The sequence below is a fragment of the Crassostrea angulata genome, chromosome 8 (assembly GCF_025612915.1).
Source record: "Crassostrea angulata isolate pt1a10 chromosome 8, ASM2561291v2, whole genome shotgun sequence".
Lineage (NCBI taxonomy): Eukaryota > Metazoa > Mollusca > Bivalvia > Ostreida > Ostreidae > Magallana > Magallana angulata.
The window spans coordinates 44,271,305-44,297,576 of NC_069118.1; the positions used below are offsets into that span (position 1 = coordinate 44,271,305).

The 26,272-nt window shown below is 32.8% G+C and overlaps 1 protein-coding gene across 1 annotated transcript in view; it reads right to left on the reverse strand.

The window, feature by feature from the left end:
- LOC128158184 (voltage-dependent calcium channel subunit alpha-2/delta-3-like) overlaps nt 1-26,272 on the reverse strand; it is an 88,446-nt gene that overhangs the window by 12,433 nt on the left and 49,741 nt on the right. Inside the window, exons 10-28 of the mRNA XM_052820935.1 lie at nt 25,192-25,299; nt 24,031-24,109; nt 23,057-23,106; nt 18,863-18,988; nt 18,295-18,351; nt 17,851-18,018; nt 16,808-16,906; nt 16,231-16,323; nt 12,909-12,970; nt 12,718-12,803; nt 9,756-9,792; nt 9,135-9,232; nt 7,545-7,671; nt 4,377-4,418; nt 4,016-4,096; nt 3,566-3,684; nt 2,250-2,419; nt 1,401-1,451; nt 1,035-1,108 (exon numbers count right to left, since the gene is read on the reverse strand). Coding sequence (XP_052676895.1) covers nt 1,035-1,108; nt 1,401-1,451; nt 2,250-2,419; nt 3,566-3,684; nt 4,016-4,096; nt 4,377-4,418; nt 7,545-7,671; nt 9,135-9,232; nt 9,756-9,792; nt 12,718-12,803; nt 12,909-12,970; nt 16,231-16,323; nt 16,808-16,906; nt 17,851-18,018; nt 18,295-18,351; nt 18,863-18,988; nt 23,057-23,106; nt 24,031-24,109; nt 25,192-25,299 — 1,727 coding nt within the window. The remainder of the gene's footprint in view (nt 1-1,034; nt 1,109-1,400; nt 1,452-2,249; nt 2,420-3,565; nt 3,685-4,015; nt 4,097-4,376; nt 4,419-7,544; nt 7,672-9,134; nt 9,233-9,755; nt 9,793-12,717; nt 12,804-12,908; nt 12,971-16,230; nt 16,324-16,807; nt 16,907-17,850; nt 18,019-18,294; nt 18,352-18,862; nt 18,989-23,056; nt 23,107-24,030; nt 24,110-25,191; nt 25,300-26,272) is intronic.

Below are 26,272 nucleotides of genomic sequence, written 5' to 3' on the forward strand. Positions count from 1 at the left end.
TAATTCACCCCAAGCCTGATTCCAACTAAGCCGGAAAACATGAACATTAACATTTAACTTGGTTCTTCAATTGATACGATTGTATATACATGTATTATATGATGTATGAGTCTTACAAAATGTATAATCTGTTATAAATTTTGCTTACAATGCATTGTTTAAAATTTAAATTCAGTTTAATCAACTTTAACCCAACGAACGAGAAGGCAAATTCAGACTTGTTTTTATTTTCTTTGTACAAAATTCCTTTAGAGACGAACAGCAGTCATACCGCAAGTAGACTGAAAGCCAATGAAACACCTATTTAATTTGTAAAACATCTGTGTATAACCCGTCCCGATTTTAACTTCGGCTTGCGCATGGAGTTTGGTAGTATTAAGGTGAAAGATTGTAAAATAAAATTCACAACTTTTCAAAAATGGCGCATTGCGTTTGGGAACTTTAATTTCGATTCCATCATCAACCTCTTCTATTGATTAATGAGCTCGTACATCAACTGATTCGTCAACGGCGCTGTGCATTCAGTTACGTAACTCATTCCACATTTGAACCCAAGCAAGAAATTTTTTGATCAATAAAACATTTGTTTATTTTCTAAATAGAATTTTGTTTAAAGACAGAGGACTTAAAAATATTTAATGCGTGTTTTTATAATACATATTTACTGAAATGCTTGAAAACTTTCTGCACTATTTTCTTACGCGTAGACTCAATTCATGTGTTCTACGCGTGCCTTCCGGTTTGAGACTTCGGCTGACAGTAAACCAATAGACGGGGTCACGGGACCCCATCTAAAAATCTGACTTTTTTCAAGGTATTTATGGATACTTTTCTTTTGAAAAACAATAGTACAACATACAGAGCACCGATTTTATCCATTATTTACAAGATCTATGTCTTGTCAGCGGTGATGATTTGTGCTTAGATCCAAACACTGTTTCACTTTCGGTTTGCCAGAGTAACTGCATAGGAGAGTTGATTAAAATCAACTCCCAAAAATAGATTTTGAAACATATTTTTCTGATAGTATTCACCTGATGAACACGCCTTCCTTGATCAACATGGCCATCAGTCCTAAATCATCCGTGTCCCCCAGGAACTTGGATACCTACAGAAATAAAAACCACCAATACCAGCACAGTAAATAATCGGGTAATCTTCAGTTCCATAATTTATGTTCAAAATTCATAAAACTCCAAATTCCTATGGGCATTCTCAAAATTCCATGCATATGGGATTTCTCCTGAAATCCCATCAGCACTCTCAAAATCACATGGGAACTCTCAAAATTTTGTAGTAAAATTTGGAATTTAAGCAATCTGTTAACAGAATTAATTGTGGCATAAGACGTAAAATCCTAATTATTGATAGAGGAAAATTGTACAAATAAATAACCATACCCCTTCCATGCCGTAGACAATGTATCCATTGGCATCCAGAAGATGGCACCCCTGCAAAATACAGCATAAAACTAGGGCTTCATGTCACATCAAAATACAGCATAAAACCAGGGCTTCAATACAGCATAAAACCAGGGCTTCATGTCACATCAAAATACAGCATAAAACCAGGGCTTCATGTCACATCAAAATACAGCATAAAACCAGAGCTTCATGTCACATCAAAATACAGCATGAAAACAGGGCTTCATGTCACATCAAAATACAGCATAAAACCAGAGCTTCATGTCACATTAATATTTTAAATGGCAAATACAGGAATATACAAAACAAGCAAGTAAATAGCTAGTTTCCCCAACTAATTTGTATTTATTCCTATAAAAAGGAAAAGCTTAAGTTAATTATTATTGTTTTAAAATTTTATGATATTAAAATGGTCTGCTCAATGGTAGGAAAATTCATGTAGATATATTTGAAGTCCATTTGAATATTGTTATTTCATTAATACTCTTGGGCATCAATTTTCAAGTTAATTTGCAGGTGAAAAATGCAAATTTAAGACCACATAACGTCGTGGTGAATGACTTAAACAATACAACATGCTACAAAGTATTAAACATAGTATTAATCAACATTCAATTTCAACTTAACATCCAACAACGAAATCCACAAATATTGGTTGCTATTCAACATATACTGAAAACCACAGTACATTCAGGTAATGGTATTCTGTCAATTGGTATACAAGCTATTGAGAGTGCAGAGGGAATAAAAAATGCCAAAGGGAATTACAAACTGTTTTATTAAAAAGAAAATAATACACAGAAAAAGAAACTCTCATTAACTTACATATATTTCACATGTGAAACAACCAGAACCCCTGCATTTGTTGAAGAAGAGATACTTCTTAAAGATGTCAGTGAAAGAACTGAAGTTCTGCATCATTCCGGCGACAGCGATGTTAGAACGGTTCACGTACACGGGAATAGTGGACAAAATGGTCATGTTGTTTCCCTCCACTACAACGATCAACAAAACGTACTACAAAGATCAATATTTACATTCTACTGTGTTTTTCCATTAAATTCCGTGATGTTTAAATGCCTCTAAATGCAACACCTATTCACTGCGTATGAATTTACGAGTTATTTACATAAGTAGTTCTAAAACAGTGATTAATTTCTATGTAATCGGTTAAGAAATGTACATCATGAATGTTGTCGAAACACCATCTGATGTTTTATAATTATTCAACAACAAAAAATGACTTTATTGTTAAAAGCAACATTTTAAGAGTTATTTATCATGGATTATATTTTCATGCTTGTCGATCTCATCTCAAAAGTCTATGTCAAAAAACAAGTTTAAACCGGTTTAACAAAACAGCTGTTCTTGCTGTTACTACCGGTAATTCACTCCCTCCATGATCTGCACTTTATATCGATTTATTTAAGTGAACAATTGATTTCTTCAGTAAGGGATTGTAAATATAAGCAGTAAATGATTTAATTTTGACGTCGTTGTGTCAATAACTGCCGTCAGGTGAGTAGACAAATTATCGTTACGCGCTAACGTGCGTTATTCAATTTGTCTGCTCACCTGTTGGCAGTTATTGACACAACGCGTCAAAAATAAATCATTCAATGCTATAACAAAACGTACGATAACATGATTTTTGGTTTGTCCATACTTTGTCTATAGACACAAGCTGAATAGACATGTACCAATGATATGTACAAAGGAAGCATTTGTGATCAAAACTGGAATATTTTAAATTTTCCAGAAAAAATGATTTTTGATAGCATGCGATTTTTATCCAAATGAATGACTTTATTATTTATTACTACATGAGCATTTGCAACACAGTGTTGGATGAAGAGTATTGTAATTTCATTTATTCTACAGTACTGCGAAAAGAAATTATCAACAGAAAAAGGAAACTTTCCGCTACCCCTTGAATGCAAGAGATCATAAGCACTGTAATCCAACTTTTAATCGTGTGCAAGAAACTTCCTCGATGTTCGCGAGGGTCTCGTCGTCGACAAAACAGGTCTGGATAAGGCTTGGTCGTAAACATTGGTTGTCGCAAATCAGTTTTATCAGAGGTAAATTGTGAAATAAATTCATCATGAATAAAAGTTGTTTACAGTATTTGATAGACATACTGTACTCTTTGTTGAGAGGAATAGAGAATGTGTAGTCTATCTTCTTCTCCTCTTTGTTCATGATGGCCTGTCTATAATAGAGCTCCTCAATGGTAGCAGTCATGTTTCCCATCCAGTATCTGTTGGACAAAACAGACAGCAATGATTGGAGAGAGAGAGAGAGAGAGAGAGAGAGAGAGAGAGAATTAAACAAGCTAAAAGCTAAGAGGTGACACATGTACCTGAAAAGGTTAAAAGGTGTTACAGAGAGATTTAAAATAAAAGGGTTTTTACACTTGATGTCTGATACATTGTAGAAAAAGTAAGAACTGAAACTGTATGCTTTACAAAATTTTCCAAAATTGTGAAAGGAGAATGAAACATCGAAAGAGAGAGAGAGAATCAACAAGCTACATTTCAATCTGCATTTTATTTATTTTTTTTGGAAATAAACCTTGTTAATTTACTTACGGACTGATCATATTTTCTTTCGGTGCAACAAAATCTGTCAAGCCCCCTCTGGTTGCAATAAACAAAAGCTCAATCCCCTTCCTAAAGTCACAATTAAATACACAGTTTTGTTAATCGGAACCATTAGTAAGCCATGCACATAACTTTTGGAGAATTTTAAATTATGATAAACAGCAGTATAATTATCCATTTGTAAATTATGCAACATTATTGATGTTTGATATCTGTGATTGGCTCTTGTATATGATGCATTCATGTATTTAATGTTCATATATCTTTATGGGAAGGATAAAGTAAAAATAAAAAAAACATACACATCAATTCACACAAAATCAAAATCAATGCAAGAAAAGTTCCTTACCTTTCATAAAACTTTTTGTATTCAGGCTCAAATGAGTATTCACTATAAATAGTAAGAATTGAAAAAAATTCAAATATTAATGAGGCTTAATGGTCATAACCATTTATACAGTTGCTACTCTTTAAAACTTCAAACATAAAAGAGTCTGGTAGCAGAAACTTTCTTTTGAAATAATTTTTTAAACCTCTGAACAAAGAAGATTTTTTAAAAGTTTCAACCATATACAATAACATATTAAGCTGATGCTATTATATGGTATTATAACAGATAAATAACTTTGTCTAACATAAAAAATGATATCTAATTGAATTTATGGGGTTTTTTTTCATAATGACAATGTTGAGTTCTTAATTAATTTGGCGAGTACTTCAAAGCATTTCTACACCTATTTTTAGATAATATACATATATGTATATATATTCAGGTATGATTTTCATTGTGTCAAAATTAACATATCAAAAGTAATCTAAACAAGAGGCCAAGGTGCCACATTGCTCACCTGAGCAACAATGGCTTTATATTGGGTGTTCAAAGGATAGTTTGCCATTGGCCCCTTGGTAGTAAAACAAAAAAAGAATACCATAAAATAAACTGTATCCAAATTTTACACTTATTTTCCTACACTTAATCTTTGACATTGTACCCTTATGAAATACCATTTTTACCAAAAATAAGATCCTATGCAAGATATAAAACTAAGTTTCTGGTAGGGGTACACTGTTAACTTCCAATTCCCTTTATTTTAGTTCTGCCCCCTCACTTTATAAAACGATCAAATTATATATGAGAATATGCATATAGGTACATATTCATCTTCAACTACATTGTACTAGCTAGTTATTGTTTTTTATTAAAAAAAAATTCCTATTTGTGAAAGAAGAAAATTGTACCTCAAGGCGCTCAAATTAAAAACATTCCAAAAATTTAATTGGTCTTCCGCATTAAAAAGATTGTTGTTTACTAGGCGTGAACTTGTGCAACGTTTTATAACCTTACTCACTTGATCGATGAATTCACTCGAATGAAAAATGTTGTCATGTGATATGTTAAAGAGATTTTAAAATTTAATGTATATTCAATGAATAGGCATCGGAACTGGGTGGAGGAGGGGGGGAGGGGGGGGGGGGGGGAGCCCCCCACTTTTTTGCAAAGTTAGACATAGCCGTACCCAAAATGTTTTTTTTTTGCTTGTCAAGATTTCTGATACGGTCTAGCCCCCCCCCCCCCCCCCCCCCCCCCCCAAATCCATCTCAGTGAGCCTCAGACTGCAATGCATTGACAGGCATATTGCTCTATTTTACTTAGGCCCACCCTTTATTTTTGTCTTTATTCAATATCAACGTTAACACATGGCTAATAATCAAGATGATTTTCGGCTGTATTTTTTTCTTAAGAATAGTGATAATACATTTATCCTTGCAATAGTTTAAAACTGTTTTAAAGAGGTCGTTTTTATTTGTGTCTGAAAAACCAATAAAAGTTGGTGTAGATTCATCGTATAAGGAGGTGGCCCCAAAAAGTTGTTAAAGCATATCATCCTTTTAATTTTTCTGTTCAAGTCTTTAACGTTTAGTGAGACATTTCAGATCTAGTGATAACTCAAAACTTAAGCGTCAATTGTAGAATAATAAGCAAGATACAGAACTCACAATTCTGCTTGGTTTGAGTCAATTTTTTGTTCACAAGAGTTAATTACCTTCAACTTAAGATTTTTAAACTTGGCATTTTCTATTCAAAATGAACAAAAGCATGGCCTCAGTTCTGTGAGCAAAGTTCTGTATCTTGCTTATAATTCGAAACTTGAAACAGCTGAATATGGTTAGTAAAGAGGAAACATGCACTAAAACAAAGAAAGAACACAATTTTTTTTCATAATATATATATACCTATATATTTCTAGCAGCAAAAACAATCTCCGTTTAGACTGAAAATGCTGAGCATCTTAACAAAACACGTTGCATTATAATCAACCATAACGTAGAGATCGTACCGAATTACCAAAAGAATGTATAGTATTTATAATAAAATATGTTGTTAGTGCATCAGATTTTGCTCATTTTGCGCAGGTTAAGAATTAACTGTCTGATTTCCTAAAGTCTATATTTGATTCGATACGTAAAAATTCCAAAATACAGGCGATATTTCCCCTCAAGTTAAAAAGCATAAACGAAATTCAAAACAACGTAAAACCATGGTCACGAGTGAAAATGTCAACGCATTGAAAGATTTAACCTCAATTCACTTCACGAAATCGTCACAAATATATATAGCATGTTTCAAGTATCCCTTCGCATGTAAACTGTTGCACAACAAGCAAATTCACATTTGTCAGTTTGATCTGTTTGTCATGCGTCAACATTCAAACATGGCTGCTTTATACAAAGAACTTTCATTTTCGATATGGAATACCGAACCCGAAGTTATAAACTGATTGACCGCAATTATCTCTTTATTTTTGTAAATAACTCAAATTTGAAACAGAATTCGCCGACAATTTTTGCAATATATATTTTCCTTTCCATAAAGATTATTTATGCAACATTACGTTGAATTTGACTCAGTAGTCGTTGAAAAGAGGATTATTTAAAATGCACCCCCCCTTTTTCTACAGTCACAAGGTTTTCTCCGTTTTAAATAAAGATTGGTCTTTCATTTCTGCAATTTATATTCACCTTCCTATGAGGATGCTTTGTGTTTAATTTGGTTAAAATTGGCCAAGCGGTTTTAGAGAAGAAGTTCAAAATGTAAAAAGTTTATAGATGGACAGACGAATGACGGACAAAATGTGATCAGAAAAGCTCACTTGAGCTTTCAGCTCAGGTGAGCTAAAAATATTGGAGGTCCAATTTGTGACGTACTTCCTATTAAAATTAACATTAAAAGCAACTTTAATTTTACAAAATTCACATACCTGCCAAACTTATCAACTACTGTAGAATCAGAAATTTTCATTGAGGATTTAATTTTGTTATTTTTGTTGACAGTATGAATAAATCCATGACAAATTTTTAACCAAAGTACAAATCAATGAATACAAAGAGATTACGATATGACGAAATGAAATGCCAACAGAATTTTATTTGGTTCACAAACAACGAAATTTTGACCCAACAAAAAGATGTGCTTCTACAGTATATCTTAAAGCCTTAAATTGATCATGCTTTTTACCTCCCTGCTGTCTGCAATTTATTGGCTATGCTGAATCGGTAGTCCTCATGGCTGCCTATTGTGCCTCTTATAATCATCTGATGGTGGACTAACAGGTCGCTGTACAAAAGACTGTCCAGATCTGAGCCTACATGAATTTAACATACAGCATTAAATTCTGTTCACAATTTATAACATATTAGTTATCAAAACATTAATCTAAATTTAATAATTCTAATAATTCTGATGCCAAGATACTGGTTCTCGTGCCACAAAACTAAGGGGTTTTCAAATCCTCGTTACTTAGTGTATTAATTGTCATTATCTAAAAAAAAATTTGTTTTTCCTTTATAATAATATAAAATATCTTAACTACCAGTAAATAATCACGACCAGTTTAAATGAATAATATGAGTAGTTTAAGTTGATTTGTGTATACAAAATTTGAATATTTATAATGCTTTCCAATCAAATTTACACGACATTCCACTTTCAGTCATGACGCCATCAATGTGTGAATCTACCTTATACAATTTATGAAAACAAATTGACTGTTTTGATATTTTTAATTGTTTTTTTTTTATTTACATTACATAGTTTTAAAATATGAATAGGCACAACTAAGGCAAAACTAAGATTTGTTATTTAACAGAATGATTTATATGTAACTGACATTTCATATTGCTTCCTTACACCCCTGTGAATAAATAAAGTCACTTCCTTGAATCATGCATTCATTTTTGGTTCTTTGCGGTAAAACTTATTAAGCCATAGTTATTCATATCTATAAGACTAAGTGTGTAAATCAATATTTAAAGATCAATATATAGTCATTTTCCAACGTAAAAGCCAAAATATGATACATTGTACAAGGAAATAATTTCTGGATTATGCAATATTAATCAAACATTGCTAAAAATCTAACATCATAAAGACAAGCTTATTCATCTCTGAAGTGTCAGTTTTGACAATATTATAGTTTCCTTCTGTTAAAGTTAGATTAAGATTACAAAATAGCATAATTAGCTCATCTCAGTTTAATGGCAGCCAAACCCAGACTTCTGGAGAGATTAATTGTTTAACTTGTGATTTTGTCTTATAACACAGAGTATGATTTTCCAAATGATGATAATTACATGTAAAGTCTGTCCCAAGATATTTTTGCAGCACATTTGGATGATTTTTTACAAAAAAAAATAGACACACCTTTGTAAGAAGTGCTATTGAATTTGATGAAAGTGAAAATATCCAAGATATCTTCAATGACAAAAAAATCACAGGAACAAAAACAGATGTCTTACGGAGATTAAGAATGAAAAATGTTGACATCTTTTATCCATTCGGAGGTCACTCAGAATACGTACCTAGTCACACAATTTTATAACATTATCATCCAGGTACTTTCAACTTTGCAATGCAAAATCTCCGTAGACTCCTAATTTTAGCCATGTATTGAGACCTAACAAGCTAGCCTTTCAAAGGAAAAATCTTCGAAATTTTTCATACTATCAACTAAACATAATATTTTGAACCCTGGGGTATTTATAAATATCGAATATTTAAGAAAAGGCGATGCATAAATATCTTTAGACAGAATGTAGTTACTCTTACAATTTCCTTTCCCATTGACACATTTATATAAATCAAGTATCTTCAATTTTCTGTCAAAGCCAGTGGCGTGCAAAATATCATTGTTCCCACAGTAACGCCTGAAAATATAAAATAATCATCTCTAGAATGGGGGCTTCAAAATGAATTAGATAAAAATAAATTTGTAAAAAAAAAAAATTAAAACCCTCAAAATTCTGAAGTATTAACTTGTAAAAAGTGAGTTCCAAACATTAACAAAAATTTCAAACATTCGAAACTGAAGCAACTTTTCTAATTTCTTTCAATTGAAAAACTATTTAAAAAAAATTAATTCATATTCAATGATGGAGGGTTTACATTTCGTAAAACATTCTTTATCCATACATCATATTATAGTTTGGTGCAACATACTGTAAACGTACTACATTTGGCGGTGTATTCTATTTAGCGCTTTTGGTGGAATGCAGCCCTCCGCTAAATCAAGTACATCGTTAAATGCCATACATCTATGTATTAAGAATAGTCACATTCAGGAATACGTTAATTCAAATCCACGCCAACTTGTTCGAAAACTAATTTCCGCCAAATATCGAACACGCCAAATACAATACGTTTACAGTATTCCACTTTAATAACACTTACCATGGAGCGAACTCATATTGCCTCTGTTTGTTCTGGACTGCAAATAAAAAACATAATATTTTCAAGCAACAGCCAATGCAATAAAACCAAATTTAAAATTATTAATATTCTCAAAAAGATCGAAGTATACTGTAATATGTGCAATTTTTTTAAATTTTGAAATCAAAGAAATTGTATTCATGCTGTTTATATGCAAGATTTAAATTCATATCCTATGAAAAAAACCATATATTTACAATATCCTATTCAATACCACAATACATACATGATATCATTTTTTATCATCATGAAGTCACAGAGTAGAACATGTACAAGAATATGATTTAATACTTTGTGAAACCTTCAGCCATAAGATATGTTCAAATATCTCCGTTTCACAACTTGTATATTTTAATGTATGGGAAAAACAATTTGTAATGAAATCAATTTCATCTGAAATTCAGCAATCAACAATATATACAGAAATAAAATCAACCCATGTTATCTTTACTCATGTAGAAATGAGCATTAAATAATTTTTTCACCATGTAAATTTTTCACTCCTTTAATGAAAACAAGAGGCCCATGGGCCACATTGCTCACCTGAAGAACACTTAAAATCAAATTAATATAATCATAATTAATACAAACTACCTAGACAATGAAGAATAAAACATGTAAATCCTGTATAAATAAAAACCAACCCTACCCCTGGTGATCCTAATTTTCACAATTTTAATCTACACTACCTGAGGATGTTTCCACACAAGTTTCACTTTTCCTGGCAAATTAGTTTCTGAGAAGAACTTTTTTAAAGATTTCCTTTATATATTCCTATACAAAAATTCAACCCCCATTGTGGCCCTACCTTCCTCTGCATGTCATGATTTTCACAACTTTGAATCTACACTACCAGAGGATGCTTTTACATTAGTTTCAGCTTTCTCTGCTGTTTTGTTTTAGAAGAAGATTTTTAAAGATATACTCCATATATATCTATGAAAAAGTTCAACCCCCTTCCCGCATTGTGACATCCTTCCTCTGAGGTCATGATTTTCACAAATCTGAATCTACATTACCTGAGGATATAGATGCTTCCACACAAGTTTCGGCTTTCCTGTCTGAGTAGTTTCTGAGAAGAAGATTTTTAAAGATTTATACTATATATTACTATCTTAAAGTGTGACCCCCCATTGTGGCCTTTCCCTACCCCCAGGGGTCATTATTTCCATAACGTTAAATCTACACTACCTGAAAATGCTTTTACATACGTTTCAGCTTTCCTGGCTTATTTGTTTCTGAGAAGAAATTTTTAAAGATTTCTTCTACATATTCCTAGGTAAAAGTTCAATCCTCCATTGTTATCCCACCCTACCCTCTGGGGTCATGATTTTTTACAACTTTGAATCTAGGCTACCTGTGGATGCTTCCACACAAGATTCAGCTTTGCTGGCCAAATGGCTCTTAAGAAGATTTTTAAAAATTTCTCAAAAAAAAATCAATTATTCCTCATTAACTCCCCTTGAAAAAGAGCATGCTCCTTAAATTTTCACAACTTTGAATCCCCTTTACCTAAGTGTGCTTTGTGTCAAGTTTGGTTAAAATTGGCCAAGTAGTTCTGGAGAAGAATGATGTTGAAAATGTGAAAAGTTTACAGACAGACAAACGGATGGACGACAGACAAAATGTGATCATCTTTCAGCTCAGGTGAGCTAAAAAGTGGGCAAGCTCACAATTACTCTACACTCCAACATTACTTGACAATGCCAAATATATAACAAGTAAAGTATTAAACATATTTCTAAAAGGGGCATAACTCCTAGAAATGTCTGCACACCATCCCATAATATCCCTCTTAAGTTTCTTGAAATTCTATTTATTGGTGTCAGAAGAAATACACTGTGAAACTGTTTTAACTGTTTAAGTAAAGCATAAAATAACATTTATCTGGTAATTTTTGTGATGATCTAGTTTTCAAAAATTTCAAATCGCAAATTACTGTACAGTGGTTTCATTAATATTCAAGGGTATCAATGTGGTTAAAGTGAAAACCACAGTTTCAAGGATACGTAAATTCGTGGCCAATGATCCTATCAATACAAAATGTTAGTAGAAATTGCACTTCAATGAACATTTAATTTCATGGATAACAACGAAATGCACGAAAATTGGTATTCAATGAATATTGATGAAATCACAGTATTGAATATGAAGATATTAAATTCGGTATTATTTTCCTTAAGAAACTTTTACTATAGCAGAAAATGACTGACGCAAATTAAAAATGATACATATTTTCCCCATTTTCACATTTTGTGACACACGAAAAAAACCAGATAACAGTAAATGGCTTGGAATTTCATGTGAATATTCACATCTAAATATCATGTCCTCAATAACTCAAAAAATTTAATGAAATTTTGATGAGTAGTTTATTTAATTAGCCTTTTTTAGTAATATGTTAAAAATAGCTAAAATGTTCAAAGGGAAAACAATTCTTCAGAAAAATTGGACTCAGATTTTTTTGTATAAACAACCTTAAATGACCTAAACTGTATAACCTTTACTCTAACCAAATATTGTTTCATTCAAAGATGAAGTAGACATCAATATAGTCAGAGAAACAGACCCAAGAACACCTGTATATTCAATATATCAGACACAAGTATTATTATCTTTCAGTACATATTTAGAAAATAGACTCAAAGATACTGTCATGGTTAAATGTTTTCTACCACAGACCATCAAGTCGGTCTCTTTGATCTTAGTGTGAAAAATTACTGTATACAGGGAAACTTTCACCCCTTTTGCCCTTGTCAGCAGGTGAATTAAACACTGGGCGATTCATGCAAGAAACACTATTTTGTCTGGGCGAATTCAAGACATGGAAAAACCCTTTGCAAGTGAAAGAAGTGCGAAAAAATACACAGTGTGAGAATAACCCTGCATGCATACAGTAAGCGATAAACAGGTTTCTTATTACCATTTACACAGACCCTGTCAAACTTCTTCACCATGAGAGTGAGCTTGGATCTCCTGGAACTGTATGATGGCAAAGCAATGGCAATTCTAGAGAAAAGAATTTGAAAAAAAACATAATTATGTATTATCAATCCATAACATATAGCAGGGCTTGTTATGGGTAATGAAAAATGGCCACTTATTCTTACTCACTTATAAGGTGTTCCTGTGATGGAAGCAGTGTAGTACGAGTGGGTGACCACTTCTACTCGATTCTAAAACACAAACAGCAGCATGTGCAGTAAATACACAGTTAAACAGGAAGAACGATCTTCTCAATTAGCTTAACAAACTTAATTTCATTTTCCAATCTCTTTAAAAGCTAATTTTTTAAACATTGTCAAGAGACTAAATATGCCATCAACATGTTTATGCAAACATTTGTATAAAATTAAATCAGAAAAATAAAAGAAAAATTTCTTAATAAAAAGAAGTTGGCATACTGTATTAACATGCACATACTTGAGATTCCTTATTTTACGCGAGTACTTAATTTCGCAATTTAATCGTTTTGCTTCAAATCTCGAGAATATAAAATCGCGAACATCGATTTTTCATTGTATTTCCAAACAGTTTACATCAGATCTGTCAGAAAAATGAAAGCAGGATTTTAAAACATGTGAGATGTACTTCTTGCGATTTCACGCGGATAATAATTCCTCGCGTTTAATTAGGAATTTACAGTACTGTAAATGTTGGGTAATTTTAAATGTTTTCCCAAGTAATGGTATTAAGAAGCAATTATGTATTCCTTCCTTGTGGATTAGCCCAAAGTCCATACAGTCATGTATTACTCAAAACAATGGGAGTTAAAGTTTGGTTTGGCTCCTTTTAATTTTGCCAAAAGAGGGTGTAAGATTGTCATGTATACATTTATTAAAATGTTTCAAAAATAATAGTACATATTCTTTGTACCTTGAAAAACTTTGTTAAGGTTATGATTGTGTATCAATGGAATTTAACCTGATGGCCAGTCTTGCTAACATTTCCTGCATGACCACCCACCAAATTTCTCCAGTTTTCCAAACTTCATCGATTATTTTATAATTTATCCCACTGTCTACTTAAATATCACTTGCTACAGCAATCCAATTTAAATATTAAGTGATCTGAAGTATGAGTACTGTAAATTCCTTATTTTACGTGAGTACTTAATTCTTCAATTCCGCTGTTTAGTATCAAGCGAGAATATTAAATTATGAGCACCAATTACTTGTTATAATTTTCTATAGTTCAATACTCCCTGAAAAATAAAAGCAAGATTTTAAAATTCGCGATGGTTGCATCTTGCGATTTTACGTGGAAATTAATTCCTCGCATTTAATTAGGAATATACAGTATACTAGAGATGGATATTATCCCTGCATGCCATCAAGATTGTTTGCACTCACAGATTTATATTAATTTTACACCTACCAAGCATAATTTCCTCTATTTCTTATGGAAACTTAGTTAATTCATAGCTCTATGGAAATAGCCAGACTGAAATCTACACGTCCTATTTATCAATTGGTCGAAATCTACAGCGGCTGAAAGTGACAGGACTGAAATTGACATGCCCTGTTTATCGATTGGTCTGAACCTTCAGCAACCTTAGTAAAATCCCAAACTGCACGAAATAATCATGACGATGCCAGACTCAAAGTCTCACAGGAGTCGATTTTGCTGTTTCCTTTAGCTAATGCACTTTTGTACATTAACAGTAATTTAGTGAATTTTACTAACTTTTCATAATCAGTTTATTAATTAGTTAAAGAAAGATGTTAATATAAACAATACAAGAATAGAATTCCTGGGTCCCCCGCCGGTCAAGCAGTATACTAGTATCGACCAAGGCTGATTTAGGAACTTGACCAAGGTATTAGTGGTATAATCATTTGGTATACATTTCATTTAAATCCGTCAAAATTTGTAGGCATGAGAGCGCTTACAAGGTGAATTTTGGGATAAAACGGAGTCATTATTGTGGTCAAAGTCCCATAACTCCAACAAAAAGTATCGACCAATGCTGATTTTCGAACTTGACCAAAGTATTAGTGGTATAAACATTTGGTATAAATTTATTGAAAATCCGTCAAAATTTGTAGGCATGAGAGTGCTTACAAGTTCAATTTTTGGATAAAACAGAGTCATTATTGTGGTCAAAGTCCCATAACTCCAACAAAAAGTATCGACCAATGCTGATTTTCGAACTTGACCAAGGTAATAGTGGTATAAACATTTGGTATAAATTTGATGAAAATCCGTCAAAATTTGTACACATGAGAGCGCTTACAAAAAAGTGTGATGGACGGACACACGGACGCACGGACGGACGCCCGGCATTTCTATGTCTCCGCTCCGCGTTGCGGCGGGGGACAAAAATGCTTTCTTTGATGATTCATGCGGGTTATGAAGGTAGTGATCATTGCTGGAAAAATTTACATAACTTGCTAACGCGGATTATGTATTGTTCCTGCAATGTTGCTACCTTCATATCCCGCATGAATCATCAAAGAAAGCATTTTATTGTTTAAATAGCCCCAGTGTGAAGCAGGAATGCATAAGCCCAAATTATTCAAGAAACCCAAAACAGTAAAACATTGCATCTGTAGATTCCAAATTAAATGCGAGGAATTAGCTTTTAAATTAGCTTAAAATTTGCGAGAGGCACTTTTTGCGGATTTAAAAATCTCGCTTTTGTTTCTCAGACTAAACTAAATGAAACTATGATAAAATGTTGGCGTTCGCAATTTATATTCTTGTGATTTAATGCAAAATGGTTGAATAACGGAATTAGGTATCTGCGTAAAATAATATAAGGAATCTAGAGTATAACAACCCTGAGCTTAACACCAATTCATGCATGTCCATTTCACTTTCAATACCAAGTGGTTTAAAAATGTATTGAAAACTGATTGGATGTAACAAATTACATTAAATTTATGGTGAATCAAAACTTCTTGCCACTGGTGCTTTGCTTTTACCATGTTTTACAGTACAGTATAGTTTAACAACGTAGCTATATGACAAAATTTACATTTCCCAGTGTCATTGTCTATAATATTACCACAAATCGATTTTGCAATTTATTTCCTTAAGGTGGTATGGAACATCTGTCGATATTAATGTGGATTAGATACATGGAAATTAGAACACTTTCACCGGTTTAGAATATTTAAACTTCACACTATTTATCCAAAAATAGCTTTAAATTTGAAATTTTTTGGAGAGGTGAAAAATGTAAAACCCCTAGAGGGATTAGAACTCATGACTTACAGATTCGTAGTAAACCCTCTAACCCACTGCGCTACGCTGTTAAGTGACAATACTGAGAAAGAAACTGCCGATATAATTAGACTTCATTTTAATATTGTTTCTTTCAATAAACAATACATCACAACATGAAGGTGTCCCATACCACCTTAAATTAACACTCTCATTGTAGAAAAATATTTTCCAAGTACTAGATATAGGAAGAATAATTGGAACCTACCATTCTGTCATAAGGCACTGATCGGTCATAAGGCACTTTCACTTTGAGCTTGATTTTCCCTCGATTTGAGGCACTTAGTAATTTTTGTCTAAACTAAAACAAAATTAATTTTGTAATGTTAGCTAAATTTTGCATATCTCTAGAAAACATTCATCATTAACTTTGAAAATGAATAGAGCTTGACTTATTACAATGCTTTATAAGTACATGCATATTCAAAATTTAAGGAATTTAGGTGCTAAGTTTTTATTCAATCTTGCCAAAAAGCTTTTGTACACTGACACACCCACACTAACACAATCAGTGATGCTATATCCCCTCTAAGGGGATACTGTGGTTTCATTAATATTCAAGGGTATCAATTTTCATGGATAAAGTGAAAATAACAGTTTCAAGGATATACGTAAATTCGTGGCCAATGACCCTATCAATGCAAAGTGTGAATAGAAATGGCACTTCAATGAACATTTAATTTCGTGGATCAACTAAACCTTGAAATCAACGAAAATTGGTATTCAACGAATATTGATGAAACCACAGTAATAAAACCTGTGGAGTGAGGAAATAGTTCCCGTACCTCATGTAATTCTTCGTGATCTACAGCGTACTCCATCTCTGTGATGTCAATGGTGTTAAAAAAGGGACGGAACTCCTTCTCAGCTGACGTGCTTCCTTTCTATCAAAGGATACATCATCAACATCTATACATTTCTACATAATTATATAATGTAAAAAAAAATTCCGAACTATAGGTATAGTAGCATAGCTTTTCTGTCCAAACCCAATACTAAAATGACCAAAACATGACAAGAAATTGTTTTCAGGTTGTGTTTCAGTACAGATTTTTTAAACGTAAATATCGATCAAATCATTTTTTAAAAATTCAACAAAAACTTTTAATTTCTTTTCTTTTCTTTTAACATAAAAAACAAAACTTAAAGCTCACACAAAATTTGTATCAATTCAAAAACTAGACATTGTCTTGAATTCTTTTAAGTTAAACATAAAAAACAAAACTTAAAGCTCACACAAAATTTGTATCAATTCAAAAACTAGACATTGTCTTGAATTCTTTTAACATAAAAAACAAAACTTAAAGCTCACACAAAATTTGTATCAATTCAAAAACTAGACATTGTCTTGAATTCTTTTAACATAAAAAACAAAACTTAAACTGCTCACACAAAATTTGTATCAATTCAAAAACTAGACATTGTCTTGAATTCTTTTAACATAAAAAACAAAACTTAAACTGCTCACACAAAATTTGTATCAATTCAAAAACTAGACATTGTCTTGAATTCTTTTAACATAAAAAACAAAACTTAAACTGCTCACACAAAATTTGTATCAATTCAAAAACTAGACATTGTCTTGAATTCTTTTAACATAAAAAACAAAACTTAAACTGCTCACACAAAATTTGTATCAATTCAAAAACTAGACATTGTCTTGAATTCTTTTAACATAAAAAACAAAACTTAAACTGCTCACACAAAATTTGTATCAATTCAAAAACTAGACATTGTCTTGAATACGCTTATGCGAGACAGCATAGCCATGGTTTTCAGAAAATGAAAGCTTGCAAATATGGAGCCAATTAAATGGCACTCTACTTACTATCTTATGGTACATGGGCTTCATGTTGGGATGAAACAGTACATATCCGTGGTGAGTGTACATAAAGGTGTAGGCGTTGGCCCCAAGCTTGCCTTTGGGCACCAGATTGGTGATTTCTTGGATTGGTATGTCTGTCCCCATCACCCCCAATAATCGCCCACCAGTAGCCTAGTAGATTAACAGAGATCATTGTGCAAACACAGAAAGGAAATTGTTTGATGGTAAACTCAGTATAATTGATCGACAAAATTTCCCTGTCTTAGAGAAATGTAAAACTTTGGATGGTCATATACCAAAAAATCAAAACTACCTTAAGTAACCGGTAGTTCTTAGGCAAAAATACAATGCAACAGTCATTATCATTTTGTATATTATTTCATTATTTTGCTGGAATTCAAAAAAGAGAGTTAATCAAATGTTTAAAAGAACTTTTCATAAACTTACCGATGAATTACTGGTGTCAAACACTGGCATGGACACAGAAATAACCAGGCCCACTCCCTGTCAATCAAAAACAACAAATAAGAGGAATGCTGCCAATGAGTCGCTTACTGAAGCTCAACACAAATTAACTACCAATTCTATGCATTTGTTGTAAACTTCAACATTTCCCACACAGGGTGTTCAACAGAGTGGGTGTATGTTTTTATATTTCAATTTCCTTCTGATGGGCATGAATGCAAGTGTCAGCCCCCCTCTCCTTAACCTGCATACCGTAACTTTACTGCATGTAATGCATTTAAGTTTAAAATTTTAGCTCTCACTAATTTATCTTACTATCGTTAAAATAAAAAGTGGAAAAAAAATCTTCAATAAAAAATCAACATGTGAAATAAAGTTTGGAGAAGCCCAAAACGAATTAAAAATCGGCTAAATAACAAATTAATTCCACAAAAGCTGGACTTAGTTATTATTGCAAATAATTCATTTTAAAACTTTCTAAGAGTGCTTCTGGCAATTTTATGCCAACACTAATTTCTCACATATAATTAGGAATGGAAAGTATGTGTACCTCCCTGAGGTTCTGTGTAACCTCCGTAGTATAATCTGTGTACACCGGTGTCCATTTAGGGGTTCTAGAAAGACCGCCTTCTCTGTGGGCCATCCCCATTGGACGACTCAACACTCGAAGATAATACTGAAAAACAACACTAGAAGTTGAAGAATGCTAAAAAAAACCACTCGGAGATCATACTGAAAAAAATTGAAACACTTCCATGAACCTCTCATAAATAAAACCAGGATCATATTTATAAAACCTTCATTGAAATATATGCAGGACACATAAGACAATTCTTCGGAGAGATTTTTGGAAAACGTGGTGGGGGTTGGATTGAGGAACTAAGAACCTCCTTCTCCATATTGCAAAAACAATTACACATGCCAATAGTGAAGCATAACGAAGAAGCTATTTTGATTCATGAAAACTTTTTTTTAAACTTCTCCCCTAGGGATTTCTTTTTCTGTTCTACATATTAAAGTAATTGCTAAAAGGCATCAAATGGTCAAATAAAAAAACCTTTTTACCTACTGGTTTGCTCCAGGGGTCTTATCAAATTTTGTTTTTTTTATGCCCAATTTCCCAGATTTGTCAGATAATGGCTATTTTTTATTTGACAAAGGCGGAAATGGTGATCTTTATAGTATCATTAAAACATTCAGACATATTTAAGTAATAAATATATACATAACATCAAATATTAAGGGTCGATAAATAAAAAACATTGTTACTGTCTTGAAATATATGAATCAAGCTATATTTAGGTCGGTTAAGAAAACGTGACAGACGGCTAGGCTTGCTGAACTCTCTTCACGTTTTCGACCCGAGCCCAAATATAGCTTATACTTCGAGACATTTATGTTTATTCCACAAAATAATAAAAATGGCGTCAACCAAGCAAAAGATGACGTCACAATACAAATGAAACGCTGCGCGAAAGCGTGCGTACTCAATCTGTCCTCGGCCTCGTTAAATTCAATTAACTCATGTTTGCTGTAATAAAATCTTTGTAGCAGTATAATATCTATTTCAGAAATTGATTATTCAAAATCATAAAAGAAGTGAGTAAGATTAAAACAATTCTAAAGAGGTACTGTAACTGTACAAATTGATAAAGGGAGGAAAAATATTGTTTGTCTTTAAATCCATTTTATCTCCGCACTGGAGCAACAAAAATGAGTAGCTTTAATTTGTTTTGATACTATATTGGGCTATAAAAAAAAATTCCATTCATAAAAATATTTACATAGAAAGGAAATAAGTTCAAATTGCTACAATTAACTCAGTCTGATGATTTTCATGAAATATTGATGTATTTAATAAAATGAATTTGAATGAGATTTCATTCCCTTCCAAATGAGATAAAACAGAGAACATGGAAACTGGACAGCCTGCCTCATTCTTGTTCAGACGTTGATTGCATTGATTAGCTCTCTTTGATGAATCTCAGAGCAGAGAATCGTGAAAATGCCCGCCTTATAATTATTAGCACACAGCCCAAATGATATACCTACATGTCTCCATCAGCGACTGATCGCCTTGTAATCTCGGACGTAATTTAGCGCGTTTATCGCTATTGACACCAAATCAACATATTTCCAGATAAATGACATACCCAGGGGACAAATCACGATTCCTTTGTTCTCAGAAATGACTATCCTACAGAGGCATTTTGCAGACTTAATCTGTCCACCATTGTGAAATAGAAATAAATGAGTGGAGTTTGAGAGAGAGAGATGAGAATGAATTTTGACTTTTTACCCCCTCCCTTCTTGATTAAATGCAGCAATTCCCAATATTCAGTTGCAAAATCTTCCAATCTCTCTGCTTCTCTTAATTTGATTCTTGGTGTCGCAAAGATTTTCTCATTATGAAAGCCTTTCTAGTCGCAATCACAAGTGGTTTTACATTTAATCATTTCTACATGCTACTAAGTCTCATTTGATGAGAAAATTACTTTTCCGTCGCTATCTCTTTCCTGTGTTAAATATCCAAAAGCATTAATTGCATTTTTCTGTAAAACACCTACTTTTACATCTGGTCTGATACAGATAATGACTGTCAGTCTGTATTGCAATTTTTGTTCTTTATGAAGTATAGTCATGTACATAGTTTGTGTTTTGGAAATATCAAGGTGTCATCTGCATCATTTCATTGATTTTATTATACAAACAACATATTATCATAAAGCTGATAAGATTGTTTATTTGTGAGAAAACCTCACAATTAGGGTACATTTCATAAAATTTTAACATGGGGATCCAATGACATTATTACCCAGAAAGCCTGCAGAACAGTAGCTCCACAAGAAATTTGGAAATACGGACCATTGAGCTACAGTTCCATCCATACAAAAAACGTTATACCAATATTTTTTGTGCAAAAAAAATTTTGGAATATAGTTTATGAATATTGTTCTGGGAAAGTTTTAGTACCAAAAAATTTAATGCAATTAACATTTGTTATTTTCTTATATATATTCATACTTGCCAACCTCCAGCATGTGAAAATCTGGTCATGACCAGATGTGGAAAGTAAAAAATCTGGTCATAGCGCGTAACGACATTCACGATATATTAATCATGCATTTCATAGGTATATACAATAGAAATATGTGTTAAAACTTATGTGTAATACATGTACTTTATTGCAAAGAAGCATTTTAACTAACAGTTGCTGATTTTGAATTTTGTAAAGTGATCTAACACAGAAAATAGTAGGTTGTGTTCAGCTGAAAAAAAAAATGCAAAAAGAGTTTCTGCTACATTAACCTTGCTTTTGAACTCTGTAAATGATGGCATGAAAGTTGTAAGCGACTTGGAAGACTTTTGTGTATTAAAAAGCATATCTATACATGACTTAGCGTTTTTGAATGTTTAGTCAGATCATTTTGAGCACAAAATCCAATATTCAAATGTGCGTTACATAGATCGCAAAAGCCTCGTTGGAACCTATGGAAATTCATTTTCCCAGATATGTTGATAGGTAGCGACAAAAAAATCGTTTTCTTTTTGTTGGTTTTGATTCCGTTGGCCCCGATGAAGACCTTTTCTTATTGGAAGCCATCAAACTTAATGATTTAAACCTTCGCTTAGTCAAAACAACTCACGATAATAATTACACTTATTAAATAATGTGTCTATTAAAGCCATCGGCATTGTTTACGCGTTACGTAAATCCAAGCTTAGCTTGGGTTGATAACTGGAAGTCAAACGCGCAACGTAATTTACGAACCAAATCCGGAAATCGGGAGATTTTCGGGTTGTTCGACAAAAATCGGGTGAAAAGCATGACCCGCCGGGTCATAAAAAATAATCGGGTGAAGGGTTGAAAAATCGGGTGTGACCCGACGAAATCGGGTCAGTTGGCAAGTATGTATATATCTATCTACAGACTGAAATCTTTTTCAGTAGATTCCTTATTTTACAGGAGTACTTAATTCCCCGAATTCACCGATTTGCATCAAATCCGTAGAAAATATAATATCCTGAATGCCAAATTGGTTTCATAGTTTCAATTTGTGAACATATACGCAAGGTATGTCCAAAAAATAAAAGCGTGATTTTAAATTTTGCGAGATGTGCTACTCGCAATTTTACCCAGATATTAATTCCTCGTGTTTAATAAGGAATCTGCAGTAGTCTAAAATGGCCAAACCATCCGCCCTCTAGAGAAGTTTCGTGATGGTCTAAATATAGCTTTTTTGCAATCACTTTCACATTGCAAACAAAAAAAAACAACAACAACAAAAAAAACAGTACACAGAAAGTTTGATATCCCATATATTTGTTTCCTATCTTTACAATACTAGATTAACAAAAAATAAAGCTTACTTTGAGATGCAAATTTACCCATTTTTTTTCAAATTTTTTGACTCGCAAAAAAACTGGTACAGTATCGCAGTAACAGTGTACAGTAACGCTGGATTGTTATCATAGTCTCATTTTGTTTACATGATTTTAAAAACAGATTTTAAAATCCCAGCAATGTGCTTTTCGGGCTTTTACGTGGATATTAATTCCTCACGTTTTATTATTAGGAACCTACAGTAATGTATAAGATTACATGTTCTGAGTATGACTTAAAGTACACTAGACTAATTGTTAAACTTAAAATCCACTAGTGTTTAACTTAAAATCCACTTGTGTTTAACTTAAAATCCACTTGCGTTCAACGTAAGTCAATCCATGCAAACATTCAATTTACCTGAACACTTTCTTGTACATCTGCCAGTGTTGAGATGTGAGTGTAATATCCTATAAAAAAAAATCCCCAGAGTTAACATTTCAGGTATTTAAATCATTAAGGATGTCAAAATTTTTTTTTGATTGAATCTACTATCTCACATTTTTGCTTCAAACTATATTCCTTTAAGTATATGTAATTTAAATATATACTCTATACAGGGAAGTATTTGCCCCCGTCTTATTTCCACCCCTTAGTTGCCCGCTTTGTCCTTTTTAAAAATTTAAAACTGGGCAAATTCTAATATCTCAACTAATCTCTCTTCAAACACAACTGGCGTGTCTGGGCGAATTCAAGATGGGGCTAAACTGTTTGCAAGTGTAGAAGGGCGAAAATTACAAAGGGTGAAAATAACCATGTATACAATACTGTGGTTTCATCAATATTCGTTGAATACCAATTTTCGTGGATTTCGTTGATAAGTTGATACACTAAATTAATTGTTCATTGAAGTGCAATTTTTATTAACATTTTGTACTGATAGGATCGTTGGCCACAAATTTACGTATCCTTGAAACTGTGATTTTCACTTTATCCACGAAAATTGATGCCCTTGAATATTAATGAAACAACAGTATTTATTTTTAAACAATTCATGTTTAAGGTGCCACTACTTCTGAGACATTATCTTTTTATCACTGAACCAGAAATTGATTTTTGTTCTCTGAGGTACTATCAAAGGGTCTTCTATTTCATACTTTATTAGTCATACCACAGAAAATGAGTATTGGGAATTCGGTGTATAATTATACTTTGGGCGAATTTCTCAAAAGAATACAATGAAGCAGTCAGTGCATGGTCAAAGGGGACCCTGCTTAATTTCTATCTTTTAGCAGCTTAATTGAATGCCCAGGTCTCAGCTGTCTTCTCTCATGTTTAAACAAAACTTTGAAGTTCTTATACAAAGGAAGAAATTCATTCACCCCAATAATTACCTTTGTTGGCACAGGCCATCCATTTGGCGTACCTATTCTCCTTTACTTCCCGACCAACCAGAAAAGAAAACAGCCTCACCTAAAAAAAGATGTTACTTTAGATTCTAATTTATCCAACACATGTACTTGAGATAAAATGACATCAAAATATTTCATCAAATATAACATAGGCCACACCAATATAATTTCTTGTTCGTCGGACCCCACGCACTTGTCTTTAAATGATTAGAAACTATACAAATAATATTAATATAAATTTCCTGCATCCAGGAAATTTTGCGATGCTTTCTGTTCTATGTCTGCTCTTTTTTTCACATTTTTTAGAGTTTAAATTTATAAATCAGAAACAAGTAGAAGAAATATTACTGTCCCATCAAATTTATTTAATATGTAACCCCTTAAAATTTTATGCTAAAAAAAAAAATATTTTTTTCTTTTAATCGCTCGCCCGCTTGTACCCTTTTCCATGGAATGTCAGATGAACAAGAAATTATATTGGTGTGGCCATAACAACATGGCGGCACAATTTAATATTAACTGAAAAAATATTTCCAGCTGTTTATGATGGATCAACATGATAATCAAAACAGATATAATTTTTCCCTCTTGGACATTCCCTTCCCCATAAAAAAAGAACAAATGGTAGAAAAAAAGAGCAAAATACTAAATGGCCAATGTTGTGTCATAAATTTCCGCTCTCAACAGAAATGCCTTGCATGATGTCTGCCTTCATAGCGTGAAAGACTCGCACCCTACCAGTGAGTTCATCTATATACTATTGCCAAGATTTCATTCCCACAAGGCGAATAATTCCAATTTGCCAAGTTTATATGGACAAAAATAAGTTATTATAGATTTTTTTGTCTACTTCACTTTCTCACTTGTTGTCAGTCTTCGTTTTTAGATTTTGCTAAACACTTTCCAGACCTAGTAATAATGACCCTCTCCGGGGACTAATAATGCACACGCCAACGTCATAGCACTCTTTACGAACATAAAAATTAGAACTATATTGCATCTACTCCAGTAGAAAAAAAAACCAATTATGAATGAGATTTTCATAACTAAATCCCTGAGGAAATTAGAACCCAAAGTATAATGAAAATAGAAAAAAAACCAACTCGTCCTTCATTTAAGACCACAAACATTCTATCAACTCACCGTTTTATTTGGCCAGTTGTGTGTTTCAAAGATTTCTTTATATGTTTCTGACGGTCCGTCTGTGATCACCATTATGGCCTTGTTGCATTGTTCTTGTCCTTTTTTCTTCTGCGAGAAAAAATTTTAAAAATCGTAACCACGACCGCAACCAAAATGATTTCGGAACATCGCTCTCTAAGTAATTGGACCTTGCTGTTAAAGAGGCTTTAACCAGAAAAATGTGATTCACTTATTTATAAGCCAAACCTTTTACAGGGTATTGATATCCATTTTTGAATACCAAGGAAATCTCAGGGGTATACTTCTCTTGATTACGCTCCAATATCAAAGATATAACAAATATTTCTCAATCATCACTGTTCTTCAAAGATTTGAAGATCTGATACCCAATATTACATACAACTGTTAACTTTCAAGATTAAGTCATATTTTTCTAGCTCTTTTCATCATTAACCAGCAAAAAAAACAATTTTAACAAATCTTCATTTCTTAAGTGTTTTAAAAAAAATCCCTTGACATATATTAATTATCCATCAGAGCAACAGAGATTAGCCTGAATCAAATAAGAATGTGGCAGTCAGTCCATCTTTAGTTTGATGTCATCTGACAAGAAAATCATAGAATCTTGATTCTAACCCAGACCATGTCTATAATATTCTCGTCACCTCTAGTATATCAAACCACTGTTGTTTTATGTTAAAGTGCACAAATGGACCTCTGACTTGAACACCTTCATATCAAACACTGATCAATGACTCCATAAAAACAAGCACTGACTTATGACTTGAACAGCTTGAACTCCTTAATATCAGATATTGACCTCTGACATGAACTTCTAAACTGTATCAAACTTTGACCTTTGGCATGAACAACTTAATATCAAACACTGATCTCTGACTATAACCCCTCAATAATGAACACCGACCTCTGACTTTAACACCTCCATATCAAACACTGACCTCTGACCTTAACCCCTCCATATCAAACTCTGACCTCTGACCTTAACACCTCCATATCAAACTCTGACCTCTGACCTTAACACCTCCATATCAAACACTGACCTCTGACCTTAACACCTCCA